This window comes from Hyperolius riggenbachi, chromosome 2 (assembly GCF_040937935.1).
Source record: "Hyperolius riggenbachi isolate aHypRig1 chromosome 2, aHypRig1.pri, whole genome shotgun sequence".
Lineage (NCBI taxonomy): Eukaryota > Metazoa > Chordata > Amphibia > Anura > Hyperoliidae > Hyperolius > Hyperolius riggenbachi.
Genome location: NC_090647.1, coordinates 223,081,970 through 223,106,197, shown reverse-complemented (window position 1 = coordinate 223,106,197; position 24,228 = coordinate 223,081,970). Strand labels below are relative to the sequence as shown.

The 24,228-nt window shown below is 44.4% G+C and overlaps 2 protein-coding genes across 4 annotated transcripts in view; one reads left to right on the top strand and one right to left on the bottom strand.

The window, feature by feature from the left end:
* Positions 1-24,228, top strand: part of TASL (TLR adaptor interacting with endolysosomal SLC15A4) — a 57,324-nt gene that overhangs the window by 10,890 nt on the left and 22,206 nt on the right. The window lies entirely within an intron of this gene.
* LOC137544225 (golgin subfamily A member 6-like protein 7) overlaps positions 1-24,228 on the bottom strand; it is a 61,665-nt gene that overhangs the window by 29,105 nt on the left and 8,332 nt on the right. For 2 of the 3 annotated variants that reach the window (XM_068265278.1, XM_068265279.1), the window contains exons 3-4: positions 9,089-9,274; positions 5,687-5,774 (exon numbers count right to left, since the gene is read on the bottom strand). In XM_068265278.1, the coding sequence (XP_068121379.1) occupies positions 5,687-5,774; positions 9,089-9,274 (274 nt within the window). Of the gene's footprint in view, positions 1-5,686; positions 5,775-9,088; positions 9,275-19,251; positions 19,346-24,228 lie in introns of those variants that run through there. The other variant, XM_068265280.1, reaches the window with a different exon arrangement.

Below are 24,228 nucleotides of genomic sequence, written 5' to 3'. Positions count from 1 at the left end.
TCATAACATATAATCACAATCAAACTAGTACTTTAGCTATCAAATATCTAGCTAAGTGTAGGATTACAGCTCCAGCTGGTCCCGGCACACTTCAGGATCTGACTACGGATCTGGGTGCTCCCACGTATGTGATCGCACGCCAGACAAAGAGCAAGTGAACAACCAGCAGTATATATACTCTAGGACCTTTCCAGGACCTCCCTAATTGCTGGTCCAATGAGAGCAGTGGAATTTGTCAGCTGACCCAGCTGGTCAGCCGACACCCTTCTAACTGCTATTTAAACTCTGCCTCTCTGCTCGCGCGCGTGTAAGTCTGAATCTTGGTGGACTATCAGTCCCAGCCACACCAGTACTGTCATGCAATGTATCTAGTGCGGGGGCCGCCTCTGATGCGGATTCCGCCGCACTGCCTATGCGGCACGCGGCGTTTTTTCCGCGTTGTGACGCCATGCTGGACGCGGAAACAGCCGCCTCACCTCGAGAGATGGCGGCTTTTCCGCGTTTCCTTACACTGCCAAAGTGAAAATCTCAAACAGGAACACTGGCATCTACAGCCATAGCCACAGTGGTATCAATATCATGAAGTTAAAAACCATGAATTAAAGTGTACCAGAGACAGCCCCTCACAAATATTTTTCACTTACCCGGGGATTCCTCAAGCCCCATAAGCAGAGATGCGTCCCTCGTCATCCTCCCATGGTCCTCTGTTTAGCGGCAATCAGCCCCGGTATCTGGCCCAGTCGCGTCAGTCGGGGTCTTCTGCGCATGCGTGGACCTACTGCGCATGCCCAGAAAACCCCGGTTGATGCAACTGAGCCAGTTACTGGGGCTGATTACGGACGTACGGAGGACCGCGGGAGGACAGCGAGGGACGCATCCTTGTTAATGGGACTGGAGGAATCCCCGGGTAAGTAAAAAGTCTTTGTGAAGGACCGTCTCTGGTTTCCTTTAAGTAGGCAGTATGGCAAACATTATTCCATTCCTAAATCTCTGTTATATTATGTTAACGTTCTAGTTTAAAAATTACCTAAAAATGCCATTTTACAGTATCTGAAAGCTCCTGTCTTTAGTATCAGCTGTCCTCTCCAATGGGTAATCAGCTCATCACTTATGCTGGGAATACACCATGAGTTTTTTTGGCAGGTAGATGGCTCGATAGATTTTTGGCAGGTCCGATCTGATTTTGATTTTTTTTTCTGATCGATTTTCTCATAGAAGTGAATGGAAATTGATTGGAAGAACGATTGTATAATCGATTGGAAAATCAAATGGTCGTCAATCTGCCCAAAAAACTCATGGTGTATTCCCAGCATCGGTCTGCTTTTTTCATCTCTTTCCTTTTCTCGCTCTCTAGCTCAGGCTATGTTGATACTAAATTTATTTTTACATTCACTGCTGTGTTAGGGCTTCTTGTGTCTATGCTTGTAGTGGCTGCATTATAATTGATCTAAATAAACAGGCCGGTAAATTATTCAGCAAAGAGGAGAACCAAACCCACAACTCTTATTTCAAAGGCAGAGATTTTCCCATTGCACTAGTGATCTGCTTTTGGATGATAGAAGCAAAATTTTAAGTAGCTTATAGGAGAGTCACCTAGTTTAAATGCTACTTCTAGAAAGCCCTAAATGGGTTGAAGTTTTGCTAACAAAGCCATGTATGCAGCTACATAATAGCTTGATTGAAGGTGGCCATACACCACACTATCAAGTCAATTCATTTTCCAGGTTTTTTTTTTTTATAAAAATGAATAATTGTATAAGAAATCAGGGGAAAAAAATCTTGAGTGAAAAAATAATGGATATTCCAGGTTTTTTTTCCTATACAAATCTGATCAAATGTGTTGGAAAAATCTGATTGAAAAATATAAAAACTGAAATTTCTATAGATTTTTTTTTTAATCCTTAAAATTCATGAATGGTGTATTGGTTCAGCATTTCAAATATTAATAATAATAATAATAATAATCCAGACATTTGTATAGCAGTTTTCTCCTGTTGGACTCAAAGAGCTCAAGAGCTGCAGCCATTGGGGCGCACTCAAGAGGCCACCCTGCAGTGTTAGGGAGTCTTGCCTTGAACTCCTTAGGTACTGACCCTAGCCAGGATTTGAACCCTGGTCTCCCATATCAAAGGCATTGCCCTTAACCAGAACACGATCCAGCCAACCATATTTTGATCTAGCGGAAAAATTTATCAGATTTCTAAGTAAAAAAAAAACCTATATGTAATGATCCGCTCGGCTGCCTGCGCAGGCAGGCAGTTTTTTGACCACTGTTCAGGTCTGCATTCTGCAGGTCTCTGGAAGAGAGACCTTTTGTCAGTTTTGCAGCGGGCTGCTGCTGAGGAATTTGCATACGTTTGTCATGCAAATTGCCTAGCCACATCCTTTGTAGGCTTGCTCTATATATACCATGTGATTCCACAGTACGTCGCTGGTCATAACGGTTTGTCCTGTGAAACACTTAGAGTAATTCCTGGGACTGCACTAGGCATCCTTGCTAGAGCAGTCAGGATTGTATTATTTGTATTGCCTGTTCTGTCTGTCTGTGGGGTACTAACCAGAGCAGCGGTTGTTACTGGTAGGCCCTTCTGTTCATCTGTCGGTCGTGCTTGGATCGCACTAGCCTCTAGCGGTAGCGGCTGTGGATCCTTCTGCTCTCCAACTCTCCTGCTGTACTTGGATCGCACCTGCAGTGGATCCAGCTCGCTCTGTTTCTATACTTGGATCACACTCGCTCTGGCGAAAGAGCAGTGGATCTTATCACTCACTTATTCCTGTTTTCGTGTATCTGTCTTGTCTACTACGAACGCTTGCTGGAGGCTCGTTGAGGTAACCGTTAAGCAAGCGCTCGCGTCCTCTGTTTCATGTTTGTCTGTCGGTGGTTAGTTAGGCGTGCTTGTCTCTGTTGTGCTTAACACGCGGAGACCGCGCAAAAAACGCGTTCGCTGTTGCGAATGAGTGCGGTGTTCGCGTTTAGTTAGCGTTTGTTATTTTCCTTATCTTCTCATTGTATGTGTGAGGAAACGCGGAAAAGCCGCCGCGTGTGCCAAGAGCTAGGCGGCTGACTCCGCGTCCTACGCGGCGGTTTGCACGCGTCTGGTTGTGTGGTGGAACGCGGAAAAGCCGCCGCATGTCCTGACAGCAAAGCGGCTGTTTGCATGCAGCAGCATGTGCTTGGTGTGGCTGGGTCTGTTAGTGCACCTAGGCAGATGGAGAGCTATGCTCGCGCGGGCCTGAATTCAGGACCTTTATACTTGCAGAGGAAGTGTCAGCTGATCAGGAAGGTCAGCTGATTCCTGCAGGACTCATGATTGGCTGAATGGTTCGGGCGGGGCAGCAGAGTCCAGCAACTATATATTCTGCTGCTTATTCAGTTGCTGGTTGTCTGGCGTGCGATCACATACGTGGGAGCACCCAGATCCGTAGTCAGATCCGCAAGTGTGCCGGGACCAGCTGGAGCTGTAATCCTACACTTAGCTAGATTTTGTTGATAGCTTAAAGTACTAGTTTGATTGTGATTATCTGTTATGACTTCCTGCTTGCCTGACTATCCTCCTGAACTCTGATCTTGCACCTCGATATTTCTGATACTCTGTTGCCGAACCCCGGCTCGTCCCTAGACTCTGTTTCTGCCTCCTGATTTTGTACCTCGATATATCTGATACCCCGTTGCCGAACCCTGCCTGCACTTAGACTCCGCCTTTGCCTCCTGATCTTGTACCTCGATATTTCTGATACCCTGTTGCCGAACCCTGCCTGTACCTAGACTCCACCTCTGCTTTATGATCTTGTACTTTGTCTGTCCGTGTGTGTACGACCTGGCTTGTCCGACCTCGAGAACCGACCTTACTCTTGGAGGCGGTTCCCCGTCCTGTCAGTGACATCTCCTCCTGAGTGTCACTTTCAGACAATCCTTCCTACTGTCAGTCTGACTCCTCCCGTCTTGGAGAGCTCAGGTCTGCGGAAGGAATCTGTGCAGCATTCCTTGCTGCACTGAGGCCTAGTCCTCTAAGTGTTACTGTTGCACCAAACACTACACTCTACTCAGGTGAACAGAGGTTAGCTAGTATATCGGATTATCGGTGATACTGCAGATCACTTATAATCTGGTATACATCTGTATTCCCAGTGATACTGCAGATCACCGGTAATCAAGTCCTCTCTGTGCTTCACCGATCGTTACAGTATGATTTGCTGTGCCTTTGCTACCCTCGTGCTCTGCCTTGCTGTAGCCTTGTGTCACCTCTGGCAATCGCCTCTCTCGCGATTGCGTTCCTACTTCATATCTGCTGTTGTGTGTGCACAGTCGCGGGTTGCGACCAGATTGGGGCACATACATACATTCTATCCCTGTGCTCATTCTCTTTCGCAATCGCTTCTCTTGCGATTGCGTTCTCACTTGGTTTCCTCTGTTGTGTGTCCGCCGTCGCAGGTTGGCGGCTAGATTGGTGGACATACATGCATTCCTCATCTGTGCTTATTCAGTCTTGTGTCGCTGTTAGCAACCGCCATCTCTGGCGATTGCCTTCTCACCTTATCTTCCTGGTTGTGTGTTCATCGTCGCAGAGTGGCGACTAGATTGGTGGACACACATACCCTCTGTCGCTTTGGTCTCTCTCTTTCAGGGCTATCTTGCCCTGCGTTTCTTCCCTTCGTGCAATTCCTGTCTGGCGTCTGTGGCAGGGCAGAGGAGCTGTTCCTCTGCACTCCACAGCTCCACCTGCCGACAGGAATTTCCCTCTACAGGTGCATTGCACCTTTTGCTGGGTTCTCTCAAATTATACGCTTGTGGAGGATTTCCGCAGTGTCAGCGCACGTCCTGTGCGCTGATCACGGAGAGAATTCCACAATCGTTACACTATATATATAGAATTGTATAGACAGAGAGAAATACACAGAGAGAAAAGTAGACCACAGTTAGATCAGTCCATGGGAGTTGATTACCAGTCGGAAAGGGCAGCTGCAGGGCCGGGCCGAGGCAGAGGCTGGAGAGGCTCCAGCCTCAGGGCGCAGTGTAGGAGGGGATGCACAATTCATTCAGCTATCATTCTCACTAGTGTTTGAAGCAGAAAGAAATAAGAAAAGGGGATACATGACAGTGACTGCAAGGCAGATAACTAGAGATTAAGGTGCTGGGGAGGTTGGGGGCCCTAGGGCACCTATTAGTCTAATAGCAATCAGTGTGTGACAGCTGGGGTGGGAGGGATGGGGGGGCGCACTTTGGTGTCTCAGCCTTGGGTGCTGGAGGACCTTGTCCCGGCTCTGGGCAGCTGTTACCAACAGAGCTTTCAAATACTGTAAATTGGCATTTTTAGAAAATTTTAAATACAAACTGTTTTGAAATTGATGCTCTTCCTATTACATAATTACCAACATGGCTAAAGGATTAGAATTATTTTCACCAAAGCGCTCATTTATAGTGAATCTTAAGGAAAATGTAAGGTAAACAGATCTAAATTATGAAAATACGTTGCCTGCTAAAGGTTTTATACTTCACAATACATATCTTTGTTCACAGAGTTATTATTTCAACCATTTTGCAGGGTTGAGAGGACATGTCTTCTCTTAACTATGGTCCCCATGTATTGCTTTAGCCGGCTTAGTTCTAGCAAAGCACTATTGTCATATTAGTCTTGTTGTGATTTAACAGGATTTCAACATGTAATACAATAAAGTAATACATTACGTATTTGTCTCTGAAGAACCACAGGAGAGTTTGGGTCAAATGAGTCCATAAAGTTCTGTCCATTTCTTTCTTTTTTAATTATTGTAGTCTGTACAGAAAATAAATTGTAGTGTTACATAACAATGTGCAAAAAGTTTTGAGAACTTAATTTATCATAAATACATTGGATTTGATGAAGGGTAAAAAGGATTATTGGATTTCTTCTGAAAGTTGCAGAGAACACTACTGACTGTGAAGCCACATTTCACATAAAACGCAAACTCACCTCTGCTAATGGACGGTTCAAATGCAGCTAAAACTGACACAAAGCAAAGAGACCTTGGGCTCTGATTTTTAATGTGAAAAATGTTTACACAGCTAATAAATAATGCTTAAACAATTGTACATTGTGGATTTATAGCACTTTGTTATTGATAGTTGTCCTTTACGTTTTAGGTAAAGACTTATTTCAAAATTAAAGGTCATGGTTATTGTTTTAACTTCCATCAGTGAAAAGGTTAAATTGATACTGGAGGTTTGTGTTATTCATATTGTGGGAAAGCGTTAAAGGTTAAAGGCCAATCAAACCCAAACTTGAAAAACCTAATTTCTAATAGCAGTCAAGATGATAAATGAGTTTGAACAGCAAAGTGGTGGGCAGATTTTTCTTCTTTCATGGGCTAAATGTGCTTGGACCTGAATAGAGTCTGCTTTCTCTCCTTCTCTATAGACCCACAGTAAGAAGAACAATAGTTGCCAGACTAGACTTACCAGAACTTCACTATGTGTCTACCTGAAGAGGTGGGATGTGTTGTCACATGAAGTAGGTTTGGAAACCCCCAAAGCTGGTAACAGCAAACTAACAGGATCTAGAGGATTTGCACCTGCTTGGATAGTTGCACAGCTACAGTGAGCACAACAACACACAAAACCTCATTTCTATAGCTAATACTTAACATTTGCACTAATCAATATAATTGCTATCAGAATTTGCTTTTTTGAATGTTGGGTTAGTTGAGTTTTAACATAAGCATATTTTTAAGGCCGGTTAAGGGCAATGGAGGAGTGAATGTATAGTTTTGCTAAGTGAGTCTTATGGCTTGGTATCAGTGTACATTTTCAGTACTGTAATCTCTGTGCAAAAATGATTTACCAGCTTTTCTTCAGCCTGTGAGATATTTTTATTATTTGATATACCAGTACACACTATCATTTGTAATAGTGAGATTAATAGGTATATGTATATGTACCAATGGTAAGGTTTCTTCTTTTACTTTTATATATGTAATCTCAACTCGCTAAGCAAATGTCTAAAACGTGCAAATTTTTCTAATGAAAATATATGAGCTGACTCATATTCAAGGTTGGGAAACAAGTTGCACACTTGCAGAAAGTGGGTAGCTGCAATCATCTGAACTGCAATGCATTATGGTCTAAATCAGCAGGTTTGGGTTCTCAAGTTTGAAAAACAAGTTGCTATACTTGCAATAACTGTAATAAGCTGAGCATTGTGGTCAAAATTAGTAGTCTCAACCTAGCATAGTGCATTACGGTTTAAAATTGGTAGGCTCGGCCTACTGCAATGAATTATGGCCAAAATCATATACTCAGCCTACTGCAATGAATTATGGTTAACATCAGTAGACTTTGTCTACTGCTAGGTCAAAAACTACTATTTATTAAGTTAGAGGATACAACTCAAAGATCTTTACTTATAACTGCATGACTAAATCATAGGATTGGGAAGATTGGGCAGGTGCTAGCATAAATTCTACTAACCACTTGATAATTTACTTTTATTTCACCTTTAAATGTTACCAGATTTGATTGCTATGGGTATAATTATCAATAATTTGCCTACTTATTATTTCTATATACTGTGTATAATAAAATAATGAGAATACGTACATTTTAAATCAATGGACTGGAATCATTATCTTAATTTTATAAAGGGAATATCATCATTAAATTATTTTATATTGTATATATGGTAATTATTGAAGATATCTTTTACAGTATATTGTTCTGATTTGAAACAATGTTCTTACTGTTTTCTACATCTATTTCGTGTTCTGTTTAATATGCAATAAACCTTTTTGGTAAACTATATACTATTTTATTTTGATACGGGTCAACCTCAGGGTACCCACAGAAGGTCTAGACACCCCAAGGGGAATCTTTTACAAACAGGTTGTTCTGCTAACAGGGCCAGTTCTAGACTTTTTGCTGTCTGAGGCAAATTTGTGAGGATGCGCCCCCCTCCGAGCTGGAATGATCACACAGCACAATTTGCACCGCACGTTATAGCTGTGGTGAGCCCCCCCCCCACCAAAAAAAGACCCTCAGTATAGGTAGGTAACCAGGTATAGGTGCCCCCAGTCTTGGTAGCTAGGTAAAGTTGCCCCCAGTATAGGTTTGCCAGGTACAGTTGCCCCTAGTATAAGTTGACCAGGCACTCTCTTCACTTCCTGTTTCTGCCTGGTGCTGCCCCCAGACTTCTGAGGAAGTTGCCTCACTTGGCATCATGGGCGGTCCGGGCCTGTCTGCTAATTCTGAAACGAACAAACCTTCAGAACAATTTACCTCTCTCAAATCTATTTTTTTTCATAAAATCCCTTGATTGGAATGGCAACCAGCATGTTCACAGATGAAAGCAAAGTTTTGCAACCCTGACTTCCTTTCTCATTACCCCAATGCAGTTTTCAAAATGAATATCGATCATCTTTGTTGTATTGTAACGGTGAGAGGGATGTTAAAATGTAATGCAATAATTAAGGCGACTTCCTGCATAAATATATAGTATAACAGAAGTGACAATGGATAATGTCACAATCATAAAACTACATATGAACAAAAAACTATAATACTTTAATAATGCAAAATCAAAAAATTACATACATTATTTAAGTTGTGTTGGATAAAAAATAATAATTAACTTTGTAGGCAGTTGCCCTCATTAATTATTGACTAATATTCCCACATCCCACTTGCCTCTTATTAGGCTACGTTTCCACTATAGCATGACATTTTAGCATGCAAAAAAATCATATAAGAATTTTTCTGATTGGTGAAAATTCACATGCAAATTTTTTACGCGTTTTATGTGAATTTTCGTACAGGAAAATTTGCATTAGTTAAATATAACATAATCTGCCTAGTAACAGCTTAGTCATGACTGCTGACAACTTCCTGTAACCATGGATCTAATGCAAATTTTCAGGAAAGTAACGTGAAAATTTGCATTGCCTATACAAAGCATTCTACGCGAATCGTACGCAATGTCCGAAAAAATGATACAGGACTTTAGATTTTTTGGCTTTCTGACAGCAGGTGCAGGCCCAATCCTTTTTATTTTTTACAATATGACTTACTATGCTCATGTGACTATTGGTTAATTCACAAAAAAGCTATTTTATTATCTACCTCAGCTTGTGTTCGCAGATGTTCATTTTCCAACAGGAGCTGCTGCTTTTCCTCCACAATGTGCACGTTTTCACTCTGTACTCTCCTGATTTCTTTACGGAGCTCATCTATTTTAGCTTCTCTTTCCATTAGGATTTCTTTCAGGAGGGACACAGAGATATTCGGAGAGCCATTACAATCTGCAGCCTACAGCCAATGAAAGTTATATTGTGATCATTGCAGTGTCATGTGGGATAAATAGCAGAATAGTGCAAAGAGCAAAAAAACATTTAAACATGAATTCCACAAATTAAAAAAAAAAGTCCCGTGAAGGGTGTGTGACCTCTCAGGCCAGCCTTTATTGCCTAACAGGAGGTGCTATTACTCATGCTCCCTCTACCCTATGAGATGAGGCAATAGCTGGACTGCCAAGCTTAAAATATAAAGTATCTACAGAACTTTCTCTTATTTTATTATTAGAAGCTTAGGGATATTTTCTAGGGTCAAGGTAGGAATAGGGTTATTATTCCTACCTGGATAGTGTAATGGTTAAGGGCTCTGCCTCTGACACAGGAGACCTGAGTTAGAATCTCGGCTCTGCCTGTTCAGTAAGCCAGCACCTATTCAGTAGGAGACCTTAGGCAAATCTCCCTAACACTGCTACTGTCTATAGAGTGCGGCCTAAGGGCTGCTGCTCTGGCGCTTTGAGTCCGCCAGGAGAAAAGCGTGATATGAATGTTATTTGTCTTTGTCTAGTTTTAATTCCTGAGTTTCCATTGAAAGTGGTCCTATCAATAAAATCACAGTTCATATAAATCAGTAGGGCACACGACAGACCACTAATGGACAAAATCTCCTAACAATCCAATCAGATTGGCTGGATCAATCCGGAAATCTGATCAATTTCATTAATCTGATTCTGATCAGATTGGTTAGGAAAGCTTTGTCCATTAGTGGTCCCAAACGATCATTTTCAATCATTCATAGGAAGAATCGTTCATAAACGATCGTTCGGCAAATTGTATCGTTAGAGGCCACCTTTAGTGTGATAACCACGGTAGAAGGAGCCAACCAAGGCATTAAAGCTACACTACAAAAGGAAATTGTGCATTTGTTAAACTCTATGGAAAAATAAAAACATCTACAATATACCAAGATTTAACTGTTTAAAACTGTACAAAAATTTGTCCTTCTATGTATATGTGAAACAAGGAATGTTACCAAGAATATTAGCTTCCAATTACAGACTTTCAAAAACTGATTTATTTTTTTTAATGGAATTTAAACTGTAAGAGGGACAGATGTTAAAATAAATCAAGGTATGTGTGTGTGTGTGTGTGTGTGTGGGGGGGGGGGGGGGGGACAGGATGTACTTCACACAGACAACCTTGAGTAATAGATAAAAGAAAAAGCAGCACTGTATTAGAACTCCACAGGTAAAAAAAAAAGGCCAAAAAAGATAACTTGATAAAGAAGTATGGGCAGTGAAGCTAGGAGTGACAGAGAACCTGGACAGGGGTTAAGGCCCTCACCAAAAACTGTAATACATTGTCAGCTGACATATGCACCAGCGGCAGCGGTAACTGGAAATAAGACAAGTCAAGCCATCCTTACAGCAAAATTATGTCTCCACATGACTGCATTTTTAACAGCTACTAGTGCTCTGACATGGGCTACATCTATATCTCACAGGCTTTATTGTTTTCAGTGGTGAGGGGTTTATTTAGTGTATGTCACGGTCAGTTACCTGTCCAGAGGAGGCGGCCAGTACGCACGAATGCTGGCGGTCGTCCTGGTGGGTCTCGGCGGGGCAACCTGTCGGTGCTCACCAGTGTGCGTTGCATTGCGCGGCGTAAGCGTTGGCGTCAGGAGGCGCTGGCGTGAGCATCGTGTGGCGTTGCGTGCACAGGGGCGGCTGCTGTGTATGTTTATCTGGCGTTTTGCGCGCGTTTGGCGTGCGCGCGGGTGCGCGTGCGTGTGCACGTGCACGTCTGCGCATGCGTGCGCAGCGTGGTGCGTTGTGCGCATGCGCGCGGTGCGTCATGCTGTGCGCGCCAAAGAAGGCCTATTTAAACCTGGAGAGTGCATTGCTTCCTTGCTGTAGTATTGCAGCTAGTGTTGTACTCCCGTGCCGTGACCTAGTGTCTGCCTGTCTGTTGTATTCTGGAACCCGACCTCGGCTTGTTTGACTGCCCGCTTTGTTGATGACCTCTGCCTGCCTGACTACCCGCTCTGTTGCCGAACCCTGCCTGTATGAGAACCTGCTCCGTTGCCGACTTCTGCTTATCCTGAAGGTAGTCCTACTACTGCCCACACTGGTTGCTGAGTCCTTGCACTACTCGACTCAGACCAGAGGAGTGCCGTGGTTTCATCTTGCTCATCGGTCCATCAGATCCTGCGAGCACTCCTGCCTCCTGCACACCTCGGTACCCCTGTTCCCATTCCAGGGGTGTCAGGTGTCAAGCTGCAAGAGTTGCTACCCTCAGCACAACGGTCTCCACCACTACAAGGTTCGTGACATAATACTACAGCCAAAAATGGAGACCGCTGAGGTAGCAACCGTACTGACCACCCTCTGCAATCAAATGGCCACACTAACGGACGCCATTAAGGATCTTCAAGCAGGACACCAACGGCTGGAAGGCCGCATGGACGTCATGTCAGCAGCTGCACCTAGTCAGCCGCCTGCCCCTGCCGCAGCACCTCAACTACCACTTCCAGCAACTAGCAACCTTGCCGCTGTACCTGCTCTGGTAGCCCCCGAACCCCGGGTTCCCACGCCAGAATGATTTTCAGGGGATAGATCAAAGTTCCAGGCTTTCAAACATGCCTGTCAGCTATATTTTTCGCTTCAGCCACGCACATTCTCTCAGGAAGAGACGAGGGTGGGTTACGTCATCTCGTTGCTACAAGGAGATCCTCAAACCTGGGCCCACAGGTTGATGGACCAGAAGCACCCCGCTCTGGCATCAACAGAAACCTTTTTTACTCACATGGCTGCGGTGTATGATGACCCGCAGCGACAAGTTACAGCTGAATTGGGACTAAGGAACCTACGTCAGGGTCGGAGACCGGTAGAAGATTACACATCTGAATTCCGCAGATGGTCAGCTGACACTGACTGGAATGAGGGTGCTTTGAAGCACCAGTTCCGCCTCGGATTATCTGAAGCTCTTAAGGACGAACTAGCCCGGGTGGGAGTACCAGCTACCCTTGACGGCCTGATTGACTTGGCAATCCAGATTGACCGAAGGCTGCGAGAACGCCAGATGGAAAGAGCGGCAGGCAGCTCCTCCCGTGCATCTTGGGTACCTACCTTCCCTTCTGCCGCAACCACAGTCCCTATTTCAACAGTGGATCAGGAGGAACCAATGCAGTTGGGGGTCATGCACTCCCCTTTATCAGCAGAAGAGAGGAACAGAAGGAGACAGGGAAATCTATGCTTCTATTGTGGAACTGCTGGTCACATGATCAGGACCTGCCCCGTTCGACCCACTGGTAAGGAATTCTCAACTAGAAGTGTACCCTCTATCTACCCCCAAAAGATGATTAATCACCTGACCATTCCTATCTCGTTTCAGTTCCCAGGAAGAACCATTAGAACCACCGCCATCATTGACTCCGGAGCCTGCAGTTGTTTCATGGACATTGCATTTGCCACTCACCATCAATTTCCAGTACAACCTCGCAAGGAGCCACTCTATATCCATTTAGCGGATGGATCAACTGTCTGCTCAGGGCCAGTTACCATGGAAACAATCCCTACCAGTGCCCTGATTCATGAAACCCACCAAGAACTGCTTAAGTTTGATCTCCTAGCTTCGCCAATGTTTCCAGTAATCCTAGGACTACCCTGGCTACAGGCACACAACCCACTTATCGACTGGACCACAGGAGCTGTATCATTCAACTCAATCTACTGTGGGAGTTGCTGTTCATCCGTCTGTCCGGTTACTTCCGGCCCACTACTATGCACATCTCAAACACTTCAAGAAATCGTCCCATCCCAGTACCATGAATATCTTGATGTCTTCGATAAAAAAGGGGCGGATTGTTTACCACCTCACCGGCCGTATGACTGCCCGATTGATCTAGTCCCGGGAGCCAAGATTCTGTTTGGACGCATGTTTCCCCTCTCTGACCCTGAACAAGAAACCCTCAAACAATACATCGAAGAGAATCTCAAGAAAGGGTTTATCCGTCCATCCATCTCTCCAGCTGGGGCAGGAATTTTTTTTGTGCAAAAGAAAGACAAAACATTAAGACCCTGCATTGATTACCGAGAACTTAATAAAGTAACCATCAAGAATCGCTACCCGCTACCTCTAGTTCCGGAACTTTTTCAGAAACTACGAGAAGCCAGGATTTTTTCTAAACTAGACCTAAGGGGGGCCTATAACTTGGTCAGAATAAGAGCTGGAGATGAATGGAAGACTGCCTTCAGATCTCAGTATGGACACTTTGAATACCTGGTAATGCCATTCGGGCTCTGCAACGCCCCGGCGACATTCCAGTATTTCATCAATGACGTCCTAAAAGACTTTATTGATCAATTTATTATAGTCTATCTAGACGACATATTAGTCTTCTCAGAATCATTGGAGGATCATCGTAATCAGGTCTGTCAGGTACTGTGTCAGGTACTGGCTCGCCTCAGACAGTATAATCTATTTGTCAAGGCCGAGAAGTGTGAATTCGAGAGGACGGTCATACAGTTCCTGGGGCTTATTATTTCTGATGAAGGATTTACTATGGACCCACAGAAGATTCGGGCAATCCTGGACTGGCCAGCCCCTACTAATAGGAAGGCAGTTCAGAGGTTTATAGGATTTGCCAATTTCTACCGCAGATTTATTAAAAACTTTTCCGCAATAGTGTTGCCCATCACTCAACTTACACGTCAGAACAGTCATTTCTTATGGAGCAAGGAGGCCCAGGCAGCATTTGATAAATTAAAACAACACTTCACATCTGCTCCCGTTCTTAGACATCCGGATCCGGCACTGGCTTTTGTATTAGAGGTGGATGCATCTGATTCTGCGGTAGGGGCGGTGTTATCACAAAGACAAGGAATCAAGGCTTTACTTCACCCGGTGGCGTTCTATTCAAGGAAGCTTTCGGAGGCAGAGAAAAACTATGATGTAGGGGATAGGGAATTGCTGGCTATCAAGGTCGCATTAGAAGAGTGGAGGTACCTCCTGGAAGGCGCAGCTCAACCTATACTCATCTTCACGGACCACCGTAACCTTGAATACCTGAAGACCGCAAAAAAGTTGAACCCAAGGCAGGCCAGGTGGGCCCTTTTCTTTTCGAGATTTGCATTCCATATCACCTATAGACCCGGATCAAAAAAACATAAAACCAGATGCTCTATCTCGAATGTTTCCAGAGGATGAGAACCCAAGCGCACCCGACACAATTTTGTCCGATCAGAACTTTCTAATTTTCCAGCCAGCCCTGATCAGTCAACTCCGTCAGGCATCAATCGACCCACCAGAATCCATCAGGAACTCTCTGGAGGAAAAAGGGGGTTTATGGTGGTGCGACAACAAAATGTTTGTACCAGAAGACTTACGCCCCGCAGTACTCGAATCCTGTCACGACCACAAGTTAGCAGGTCACTTTGGTGTAACAAAAACTCTGGATCTGGTACAACGCTCATTCTGGTGGCCCAAGCTCAGAAGAGACTGTAAGTTATATGTGACTTCTTGCCCCATTTGCTGCCGATTTAAGGGGTCGAAGTTCAAGCCTTGGGGATTACTTAACCCATTGCCAGTACCACCCAGGCCCTGGTATTCCATCTCCATGGACTTTATTGTAGAATTACCGGGATCGGAAGGGCACAACACCATCTTCGTTGTAGTAGACCGACTGTCTAAGATGGCACACTTCCTACCCATGGAAGGAACCCCCTCAGCACAAGCAACAGCCAAGACCTTTATAAAGGAGATTGTACGCCTTCATGGGGTTCCAGCCGACATCGTCTCAGACAGAGGGACGCAATTTACATCCCGATTCTGGAAGGCTTTGTGCGGATCCCTGGACATTCAGTTACAATTTTCATCTGCCTATCATCCTCAGTCAAACGGTCAGACAGAACGCACCAATCAGACATTAGAACAATATTTGAGATGTTTTTTATCATCAGCACAAGATAACTGGGTTCAGCTCCTGCCATTGGCCGAATTTGCCTATAATAACTCTGTTCACTCAAGCACACAACAATCTCCGTTCTTTGCTAATTATGGGTTCCATCCATCATTCCTGCCAAATACACTTCCAGAAACATCAATACCTGCTTCAGATGATCTGATCAAAACATTACATGACAATAATCTGATTCTGCAACGAACCATGTCCCAAGCACAGGGAAACTACAAGAGGAAAGCGGATCGTCACAGAAGAGACAATCCGGATTTCAAAGTGGGGGACTCAGTCTGGCTGTCTACCATGAATCTCAAATTAGCCTGCCCTTCCAGAAAATTGGGTCCTAAGTTTGTTGGACCATTCCTCATAAAAAGAAGGATTGGACAAGTGGCTTATGAATTGGATCTCCCTGATAACTTGAAAGTTCACCCGGTATTCCATTCCGCGCTGCTAAAACCTACTACACCGGATCCCTTTTCTGATAGAAGAACAAAGCCACCACCACCGATTCTGGTAGAAGGAGAGGAAGAGTTCGAGGTGGAGGCAATCTTGGACTCCAGGAAGAGATACCACCAGGTCCAGTATCTTGTAAAATGGAGGGGATATGGCATTGAGGAAAACACCTGGGAACCAGCAGATAATGTCCATGCCACCCGTCTGGTCAACCAGTTCCACAGGGAATTCCCAGAGAAGCCAGCCCCAGAGGGCATCCGGAGGCTGCCCCTTAGGGGGGGGCATTGTCACGGTCAGTTACCTGTCCAGAGGAGGCGGCCAGTACGCACGAATGCTGGCGGTCGTCCTGGTGGGTCTCGGCGGGGCAACCTGTCGGTGCTCACCAGTGTGCGTTGCATCGCGCGGCGTAAGCATTGGCGTCAGGAGGCGCTGGCGTGAGCATCGTGTGGCGTTGCGTGCACAGGGGCGGCTGCTGTGTATGTTTATCTGGCATTTTGCGCGCGTTTGGTGTGCGCTCGGGTGCGCGTCCTCGTGTTTTAGCGTGCGCGCGTGCGTGCGTGTGCACGTCTGCGCATGCGTGCGCAGCGTGGTGCGTTGTGCGCATGCGCGCGGTGCGTCATGCTGTGCGCGCCAAAGAAGGCCTATTTAAACCTGGAGAGTGCATTGCTTCCTTGCTGTAGTATTGCAGCTAGTGTTGTACTCCCGTGCCGTGACCTAGTGTCTGCCTGTCTGTTGTATTCTGGAACCCGACCTCGGCTTGTTTGACTGCCCGCTTTGTTGATGACCTCTGCCTGCCTGACTACCCGCTCTGTTGCCGAACCCTGCCTGTATGAGAACCTGCTCCGTTGCCGACCTCCGCTTGTCCTGACTACCCGCTCTGTTGCCGAACCCTGCCTGTATGAGAACCTGCTCCGTTGCCGACTTCTGCTTATCCTGAAGGTAGTCCTACTACTGCCCACACTGGTTGCTGAGTCCTTGCACTACTCGACTCAGACCAGAGGAGTGCCGTGGTTTCATCTTGCTCATCGGTCCATCAGATCCTGCGAGCACTCCTGCCTCCTGCACACCTCGGTACCCCTGTTCCCATTCCAGGGGTGTCAGGTGTCAAGCTGCAAGAGTTGCTACCCTCAGCACAACGGTCTCCACCACTACAAGGTTCGTGACAGTGTATAGCACAATGCACTTTATTCAAAGCTTTTAGCTGTGTCTATATAGCACCTGCACATTGTTTTTTTTTTTGCCTGTTGGACCAGACATTCCACCACTTGGACTGCAACTCAGCAGGCCAAGTGGTGGATCTCGAATTTGTTTGCAACTAAACAAATCTCTGTTGAGTTGAGGTGTGATGCTAGACCACTGTCAACCCTTGGATAGGAGGTGCATTGTGTTTCTCACGCAGTGGCGTAGCCATGGAGCTGTGGGCCCCGATGCAAGTTTTAAAATGGGGCCCCCCCAAGCACTTTATACATAACAATTGATACAGCGTACCAACACCTACCTATGGCAACTACAGTGTCAGAGGTGCAAGAAGGGGATGGGGAACAGCTTATTAATGATTACTACTATTCAAAGTATCTATAGAAGTGATTATTATGAGCACAGGACCAATAGAAAGCTAATACTTTCGTTAAGGGAGTGCCCTTCGGGGCCCCTCTGGCCCAAGGGCCCCGATGCGGTCGCAACCTCTGCAACCCCTATTGCTACGCCCCTGTTCTCACGTCTGGTCCGAATTGTTATATGTTGGATACCTCTATACAAGTATTTTTCTATACATATTTATTTTAATACATACCCAATAAAGGTCAATTTTTAAGGTACTGCAGGGTTCTTCCCTTTGCGGGAAACGTGCTGAATATTATATTTCCCTGTACTGACTCTTCAGAATTGTTTGTGACAGCTACTAGTTTACTAATCTTTTGAGCAGGTTCCATTATGTTCTGATTTAACCCATGCAGAGGTTAGAATCTTCTACTGTCCAAAAGTAGAAATTTTCTTTAGAAAATCACTTGCCACCCAATAACAGAAATTAGTGAAAAAAATCTTTCAAGTTCTCATGTGTTCACCAAACTTAGTAAATTAGTCATCAACGATGCAAGATCAATAGATATACAGAATAATATACTCTTTACCTTTCTTTTGAAACTTGGTCACAATGGTAGATGCTTACACACTTTTCATTAAAATACAACTAACATAGTAAAAGCTGGTAAAAGCTTTTCTTTCACCACTTGACCTCTGTGGGATTCTTACACTCTGGCTAAGGGAAGAAGTGGCAAACCCAGTTCCTCGCATTTTCACCAACCTGTGGCCTACAGTGTGTGAACTGAATTCACGTGATTTAAAGTAGACTGTCCTTAAACTGGAACCCTTACAGCAGAGATGGATAAAGATGTAACTGGGCCCCCTTGCGGTCCTTTTGGTAAGATGAAGTTGAGAGATCAAAGAAGGTGTCAGGTGGGCCCAGGGCCAGTTCTAGTAACAATGGGGCCCCAGGGCAAAATTAGTTTGGAGGCCCCCCCAACACACAGCCCCCGACCAAAAAGTGGCATTAGGGGCCCTTTGTTGCAGCCAAATTTTCCTCCTGGGTCCCTGAGCCGGAGGCTGACCCTCCCTTCCAACCACCTCCCAACTTAACTGTGCTCCCTGGGGCCCCTGCAGAGTCTTTGGAAGTGTAGTATCTCATCTGCCCACCAGCACAGGTGAAACATTACTCTGCCAATGCAGTTCCCCAGGGAGCAATGGTTAGGATGGGAGGGGGAAACGCCTCGGGGGCCCCTACAGGCTCTGGGGACCTGGGGTGATTGCCCCCTTTGCCTCTAAGGTAGCGCAGGCCCTGGGTGGGCCCTTGACACCCACCAGGCCCCAATCCTGCCTAGGTTGCCTGATGGATGATCCTGTTCTGCCTTTTAGTCATCTGTAATATGCTAAAGCACCTAGTAGTAGTAGCAGCAAGCATTCACCTCCTGAACCATGAACCTATCCTCACACATCAGCCCGGGCAAGCTTTATTTATGTGTACTCTGGCTGCCTCCTGTGGTAGCAGAGGGTGTAGCATGCCAGTAGTAAGCGGTTTCATGTATGGCTTTATATTCATGAAAATGCATAAGCCATGCACAAAGTGCTGTGTCCAGAGGGGAGAGTAAACAGTCTTCACAAAGCGACTGCATTCAACCTGGTGTGTTCAGTTAGGCCTTTGGTCCTGCAAAGAAACATCTGAGGGCCAAGAGGAGAAACTGATAGACGTGTGCTTTAAAATAATTAAATAGTATACAATAAAAAAATGTGGGTTATTTGTAAATAAATTGCATAGAAGGGCCAGTGCAGACATAAGTATAGAAATATAAAAATCCATGAAAATGGCGATATAACAAATACAAGGAAATCCCAGCCACATACCTAGGCCTCCGATAAAACAGCCACATTCATACTAAAGCAAATGTCCTTTTATCTTAAATGCCTGCCTTTAGTTCTGATAGACATTGCAAGGTTAATTTCCACAATGCAGTAATAACTCAGTTACAGTATTATTAAGTTTGAAATGATTTGATTAGCAGTATGTTAAAGAGACGGTCCTTCCCCATTACCTGCATTGTGTAGCTTTAAGCTGGCTGTCAGCATGCATCCAGTCTCTTTGTTCACCCTGCCTGTACAGCTGGATGCTTTAACTACACAGTATTTTTGGAGAGATCACACAAAGAGCTCTGTGCAAGTGGCGGATGCTGCTTCAGAGTAGCGACTAGTGCATAGCAACCGTAACCCCATCTTGTTCTCAGACCTAGCCCAGAGGCTGCATGCTTCAGATGACAATACATCTTGTAGCACACTACATTCCACATAAGAATTATAACTAAAGATGGTTTTAGGAAATATAATAGCCTAGGCAAAGTTCAAATGGGTCTCATCACAATATAGGCAGTGAGTGAACTAAATTATACAGTAGTGTACAAACGGCACAGTGCTAAACACACCAAGAACTTTTATATATTGAAGGTACATGCAAACAAAGCACAAATTAATGGAGTCATACTAACAAAATGAAGCCACACCAGACTATATATTTGCATATTAGAGTAGCCTTAGGGCATTAATGATTCAGGCCTGTGGTATAAGGTTCTTTTTCGGCACAAATCCACCAAATTTTAAATGAATCAATTGGTCTATAGTATTTTTTCTCATTTGTAACTGCTGCAGCTACAGCCTTGAGCAGTTCACTGTGACTGATAAGGTGGCCACATACGATACAATAAAATTATCCGATTTTACAGAAATTCTATAAATATGATCGGATTTCTGAAAAATCAAAAGCTTCTTTTTTTTTTTTTTTCATTTGAGCAAGAAATCCGATCTGATTTCCCATTTTTATTCGATAAAAGTTGATCGGGAGTGTTGGATTTTTCTGATGAATTTTTATGAAAACTGAATGGTGTGTGGTTGATTGTAAATTTATTAATATATACTCCGAAGCAATTTTCTCAAATTTTCCAATAATTTTTATCATAATTGAGAAAAACACACAGGTGTGTGGTACATTGGTCAGATTTTTGAAATGTTACAATCAGTCAGAGAAATTTATTGCAATTCTTGAATTGAAGAGCTATTTAAAAAATTGTTTGGTGTGTGGCCACCATGCATATTTGACACAATGAGGCACACTTATGGAACTACATATCACTAGGGACGGCCCTGATTAGGAGAACTCATGGAGAAGCATGTGATCAGTTTGATCAGCTGATAGATTTGTAAGGTCCTGATTTGCAGTGATGACCTCTTGGTTTAAAACATGATCAGGACCAGCAAATCAGAACCTTACAAATCTATCAGCTGATCAAACTGATCACATGCTTCTCCATCAGTTCTCCTAAGCAGGGCCATCCCTATATACCACTTTTAGATGTGACAGTAAATAAGCAAAACAGAAGAAAAGTAGATCCTATAATGACCGCACCTCTACAACCATATAGAAATAAGCAAAAAGGAGCTTTATTCTGTACAAAAATGCAAATAGCAACTAAAAACACTTAAAATATACAATGAGCATGGTCATAAAGTACAATGATTACAATATCACAGTAAATAATAAAATATCGGCCCCGAGCGGGGGTCACTTCAGCCACTCCGGATCTCTCCTGGCAGCTTGATAAGCCCCTTGACTTTACAGCACTGCTGTGCACCCTTTAGGCCTCTTGCACACTAAATGCGGTTCCGATTTTTCATACGATCTGATTTTTGATTGATTTCAAAAAGTACTACATGCTGCTAAGTTTTTTAATTGGAATCAAAAATCAGATCATATAAAAAAATCGGAATCGCATGTAGTGTGCAAGAAACCTTACACTTTCTTTTATGCGTATTTCCCCCTTATCTCTCACCCCCCCAGCGGCACTCATCCAGTTTTTGGTCCACCTCGTGGTCTTGTTTATGTTTTCACTTCTCTGGCATCTGGTTCTTATCCACCCCATCACACTGCTTCTCACTTCCTTGGATTATGTGTTTCTCTGGGGCTTACCTGTTGTGCAGGCTTTATTTGTTGTGCAGCTCAGACTACACAGTGGTTTTCAACATTGTGAATTAATTACGGTAGTTATACATAAGCTGTCCACATATTGTCCTATCATTCAGGGGACTCTGACTTTATTTTATAGTTGTAATCATAGTACTTTATGACCCTGCTCAGGGCCAGATTTACCATAAGGCACTGTAGGCACATGCCTACAGGCGCCTGAAGATGGAAGGGCAGCTTACTCCCCTCCCCGGGTGCCTCCCTCCAATCCATAGTTCTGATGAGAGTGTAAATGAGAGGTTACTCACACAGCTCTCTACATTCCACTGCCAAGATCTCCCTTTAGTCGGGATCACCACTAGCTACTTAATACTGAGAGTACCTCTGACTATCTAATGCTAGGAGACACCTGTAGCTACCTATAACGGGTAAGGGAAGTAGAGGAGAAGTTACAGCTGAGACAGCCAGCACACTTGCAGTGCAGTTCGGCAGGGGTTTGTAGGTTCATGGAGGGCGAAATCTAAGGTGCCAGGACATCTGTGCCTATAGGCTCCTGTGAGGTGAATCCGGGCCTGACCCTGCTTATTGTATATCTTATGCTGGGTACACATGATATGTTTTTTCCGCTCGGTTCTCAACTCAATCTATTTTTCCGCTCGATACTCCACTTGATTCCTTTATCTTCTGCTCGTATTTTTTATCTTTTTACATTCACTTCTATGAGAAATTGAGTGGTAAAACGATCAAGAGTAATATCGGACATGACAGAATTTATCAATTAAACCTGCATATCAAGTGGAAAAATGTAACGTGTGTACCTACCATTAAGTGTTTTTAATTGCTATTTGCATTTTTTTACCAAATAAAGCTCATTTTTGCATATTTCTATATGGTTCTAATGGTTATTATATGAATGATCCTTTCTGCACAATCCCTCTTGCTAATTGCAATTTCTTATCCCTGTGAGCTACATTATCTTGTATATTAGTGGATGGTGCTTACCCATTTGTATAGTGGCAGTAAATAAGGCATGGCTCACACTAGACATAAAAAACAAATTTCAGAACAGAGACAGATGGGATAAATGGACATGTAGACGTATTCTGTGTTATCTGCTCAGACATGTTTGTTTTCAGTGCATCCCTTGTCTCTGTTTCAATAGCGGAATGCAAAGGACCACATTTCCTGGATACTGTATACGCTATGTATACCGACAGAAACAATGAAGCACTATAGAGACAGACTATAGCCATTTCCACTAGTGCTTTTAATGGAAAGTATAAAAATATGGAAAGTATATAAAATATAAAAAATCCACCCCAGACCCCTCCCAAATCTGGTCTGCCTTTCTGTCCATTGTCAAAACATATTCCTCAACACGGAAAGAAACAAAAACGCATAAGGACGGACTCAGCTGATTATATATCAGATACACTGTGACTATACATGTTGTCAATCTGCTACAGTGTGACTTAAAGAGAAACCATAACCAAGGATTGAACTTCATCCCAATCAGTAGCTGATACCCCCTTTCCCATGAGAAATCTGTACCTTTTATAGATCATCGGGGGGCTCTGTATGGCTAATATTGTGGTAAGACCCCACCCAAAGTGTGATGTCAACACCAGGGTGCTGACATCAAATTGTGAAAGCCTTGTTGCATTGTGGGAAATAACAGCTGTTTTCAACTGCCAAAAAAAAAAACAAGCAGCATCTCCTTCCACTGACATCACCTGCCTACAGTAAAGATGTCGCCATGTGATCAATTTCAGAATGTAAATCAGGGAGAGGAAAGATTTTACAAAGGGCGATCACTGACTAAATCATTTATACATAATTTTTGTAAAATTAAGCACTTCTTTTCATTACGTTTTTTTTTAACTGGACTTCCTCTTTAAGCCTGGTAAACATTTTCAATTATGATTGGGCAATCACTGACCAATTTTATCACCTTCATGTAGTATGAGGGTCTACCTATACAATCTGCTCATAGCAGGGGCGCCTCAAGGCATAGGCAGTACAGGCCATTTCCTGGAGTGCCATTGGTCCTGGGGGGCACCATGTTGCTGGATTAAGCCCCACCCCAAATTAAGCCATACCCCTGGGACTAAGCCCTGCCCCATGGGTGTTATGTTACTTGCTTCTGCTGCATCTTAGCGTAAGTTGCATGCAGCTACCACCTCTGTGCCTTGTGCATCCTTCTTTCCCCCTTTGTGTCTCCTTCTGTCCCTTTTGTGCCTTCTTATGTACCCTTTGCCTTTATTTATCCCCTTGTGCTACCTCTGCCCCCCTGTTCCTTCTTCAGTCCCACTTTGCCTCCTTCTGTCCTCATGTGCCTCCTTCTGTCTCCCTTTGTGCCTCCTTCTGTCTCCATGTGCCTCTTCAGTCTCTATGTGCCACCTCTGTCCCCTGCACCTTCCTCTGTACCCCTGTGCCTCCTTCAGTGCCCCTTCCTTCTGTCTCCCTGTGGCTCTTTCTGTTCATTCCCCCTCTGCCTCTCTGTGCCTCCTTACATCCCTCTCTGCCATCTTCTGTCCCCCTTTGTGCCTCCATCTGTCCCCCTTTGTGCCTTCTTCTGTCCCCAGTGTGCCTCTGTCAGTCTCCCTGTGCCTCCTTTCCTCCTGTGCCTCCATTTGTCCCCCTTTGTGCCTCAATCTGTCCCCATTGTGCTGCCTTCTGCCTCACTTGGTGCCTCCTTCTGTCCCCTGTGTGCCGCCTTCAGTCCCCCTGTTCCTCCTTCTGTCCTCTTGTGTGCCTCCTTCTGGTACTCATGCTTTTTTCTGTCCCCCTGTACCTCACGCTGACCCTCTGTACCTCCTTCTGTCCTCCTGTGACGATTATTCACAATAATAAAAACGATTATTTTCTAATGAAACGCTGCAGCATCACGATTATTTCCTGGTGAAACGCTGCCGCATTATGATTATTTTCATGGGGGCGGGGCGCCAGAGGTTTTCTCGCCTGGAGTGACAAAATGGCTAGAGGCGCCCCTGGCTCATAGTATTCAATATCTGTTGATCCTCATACTGCATGGAGGTGGTAAAATTAGTAAGTGATTGTC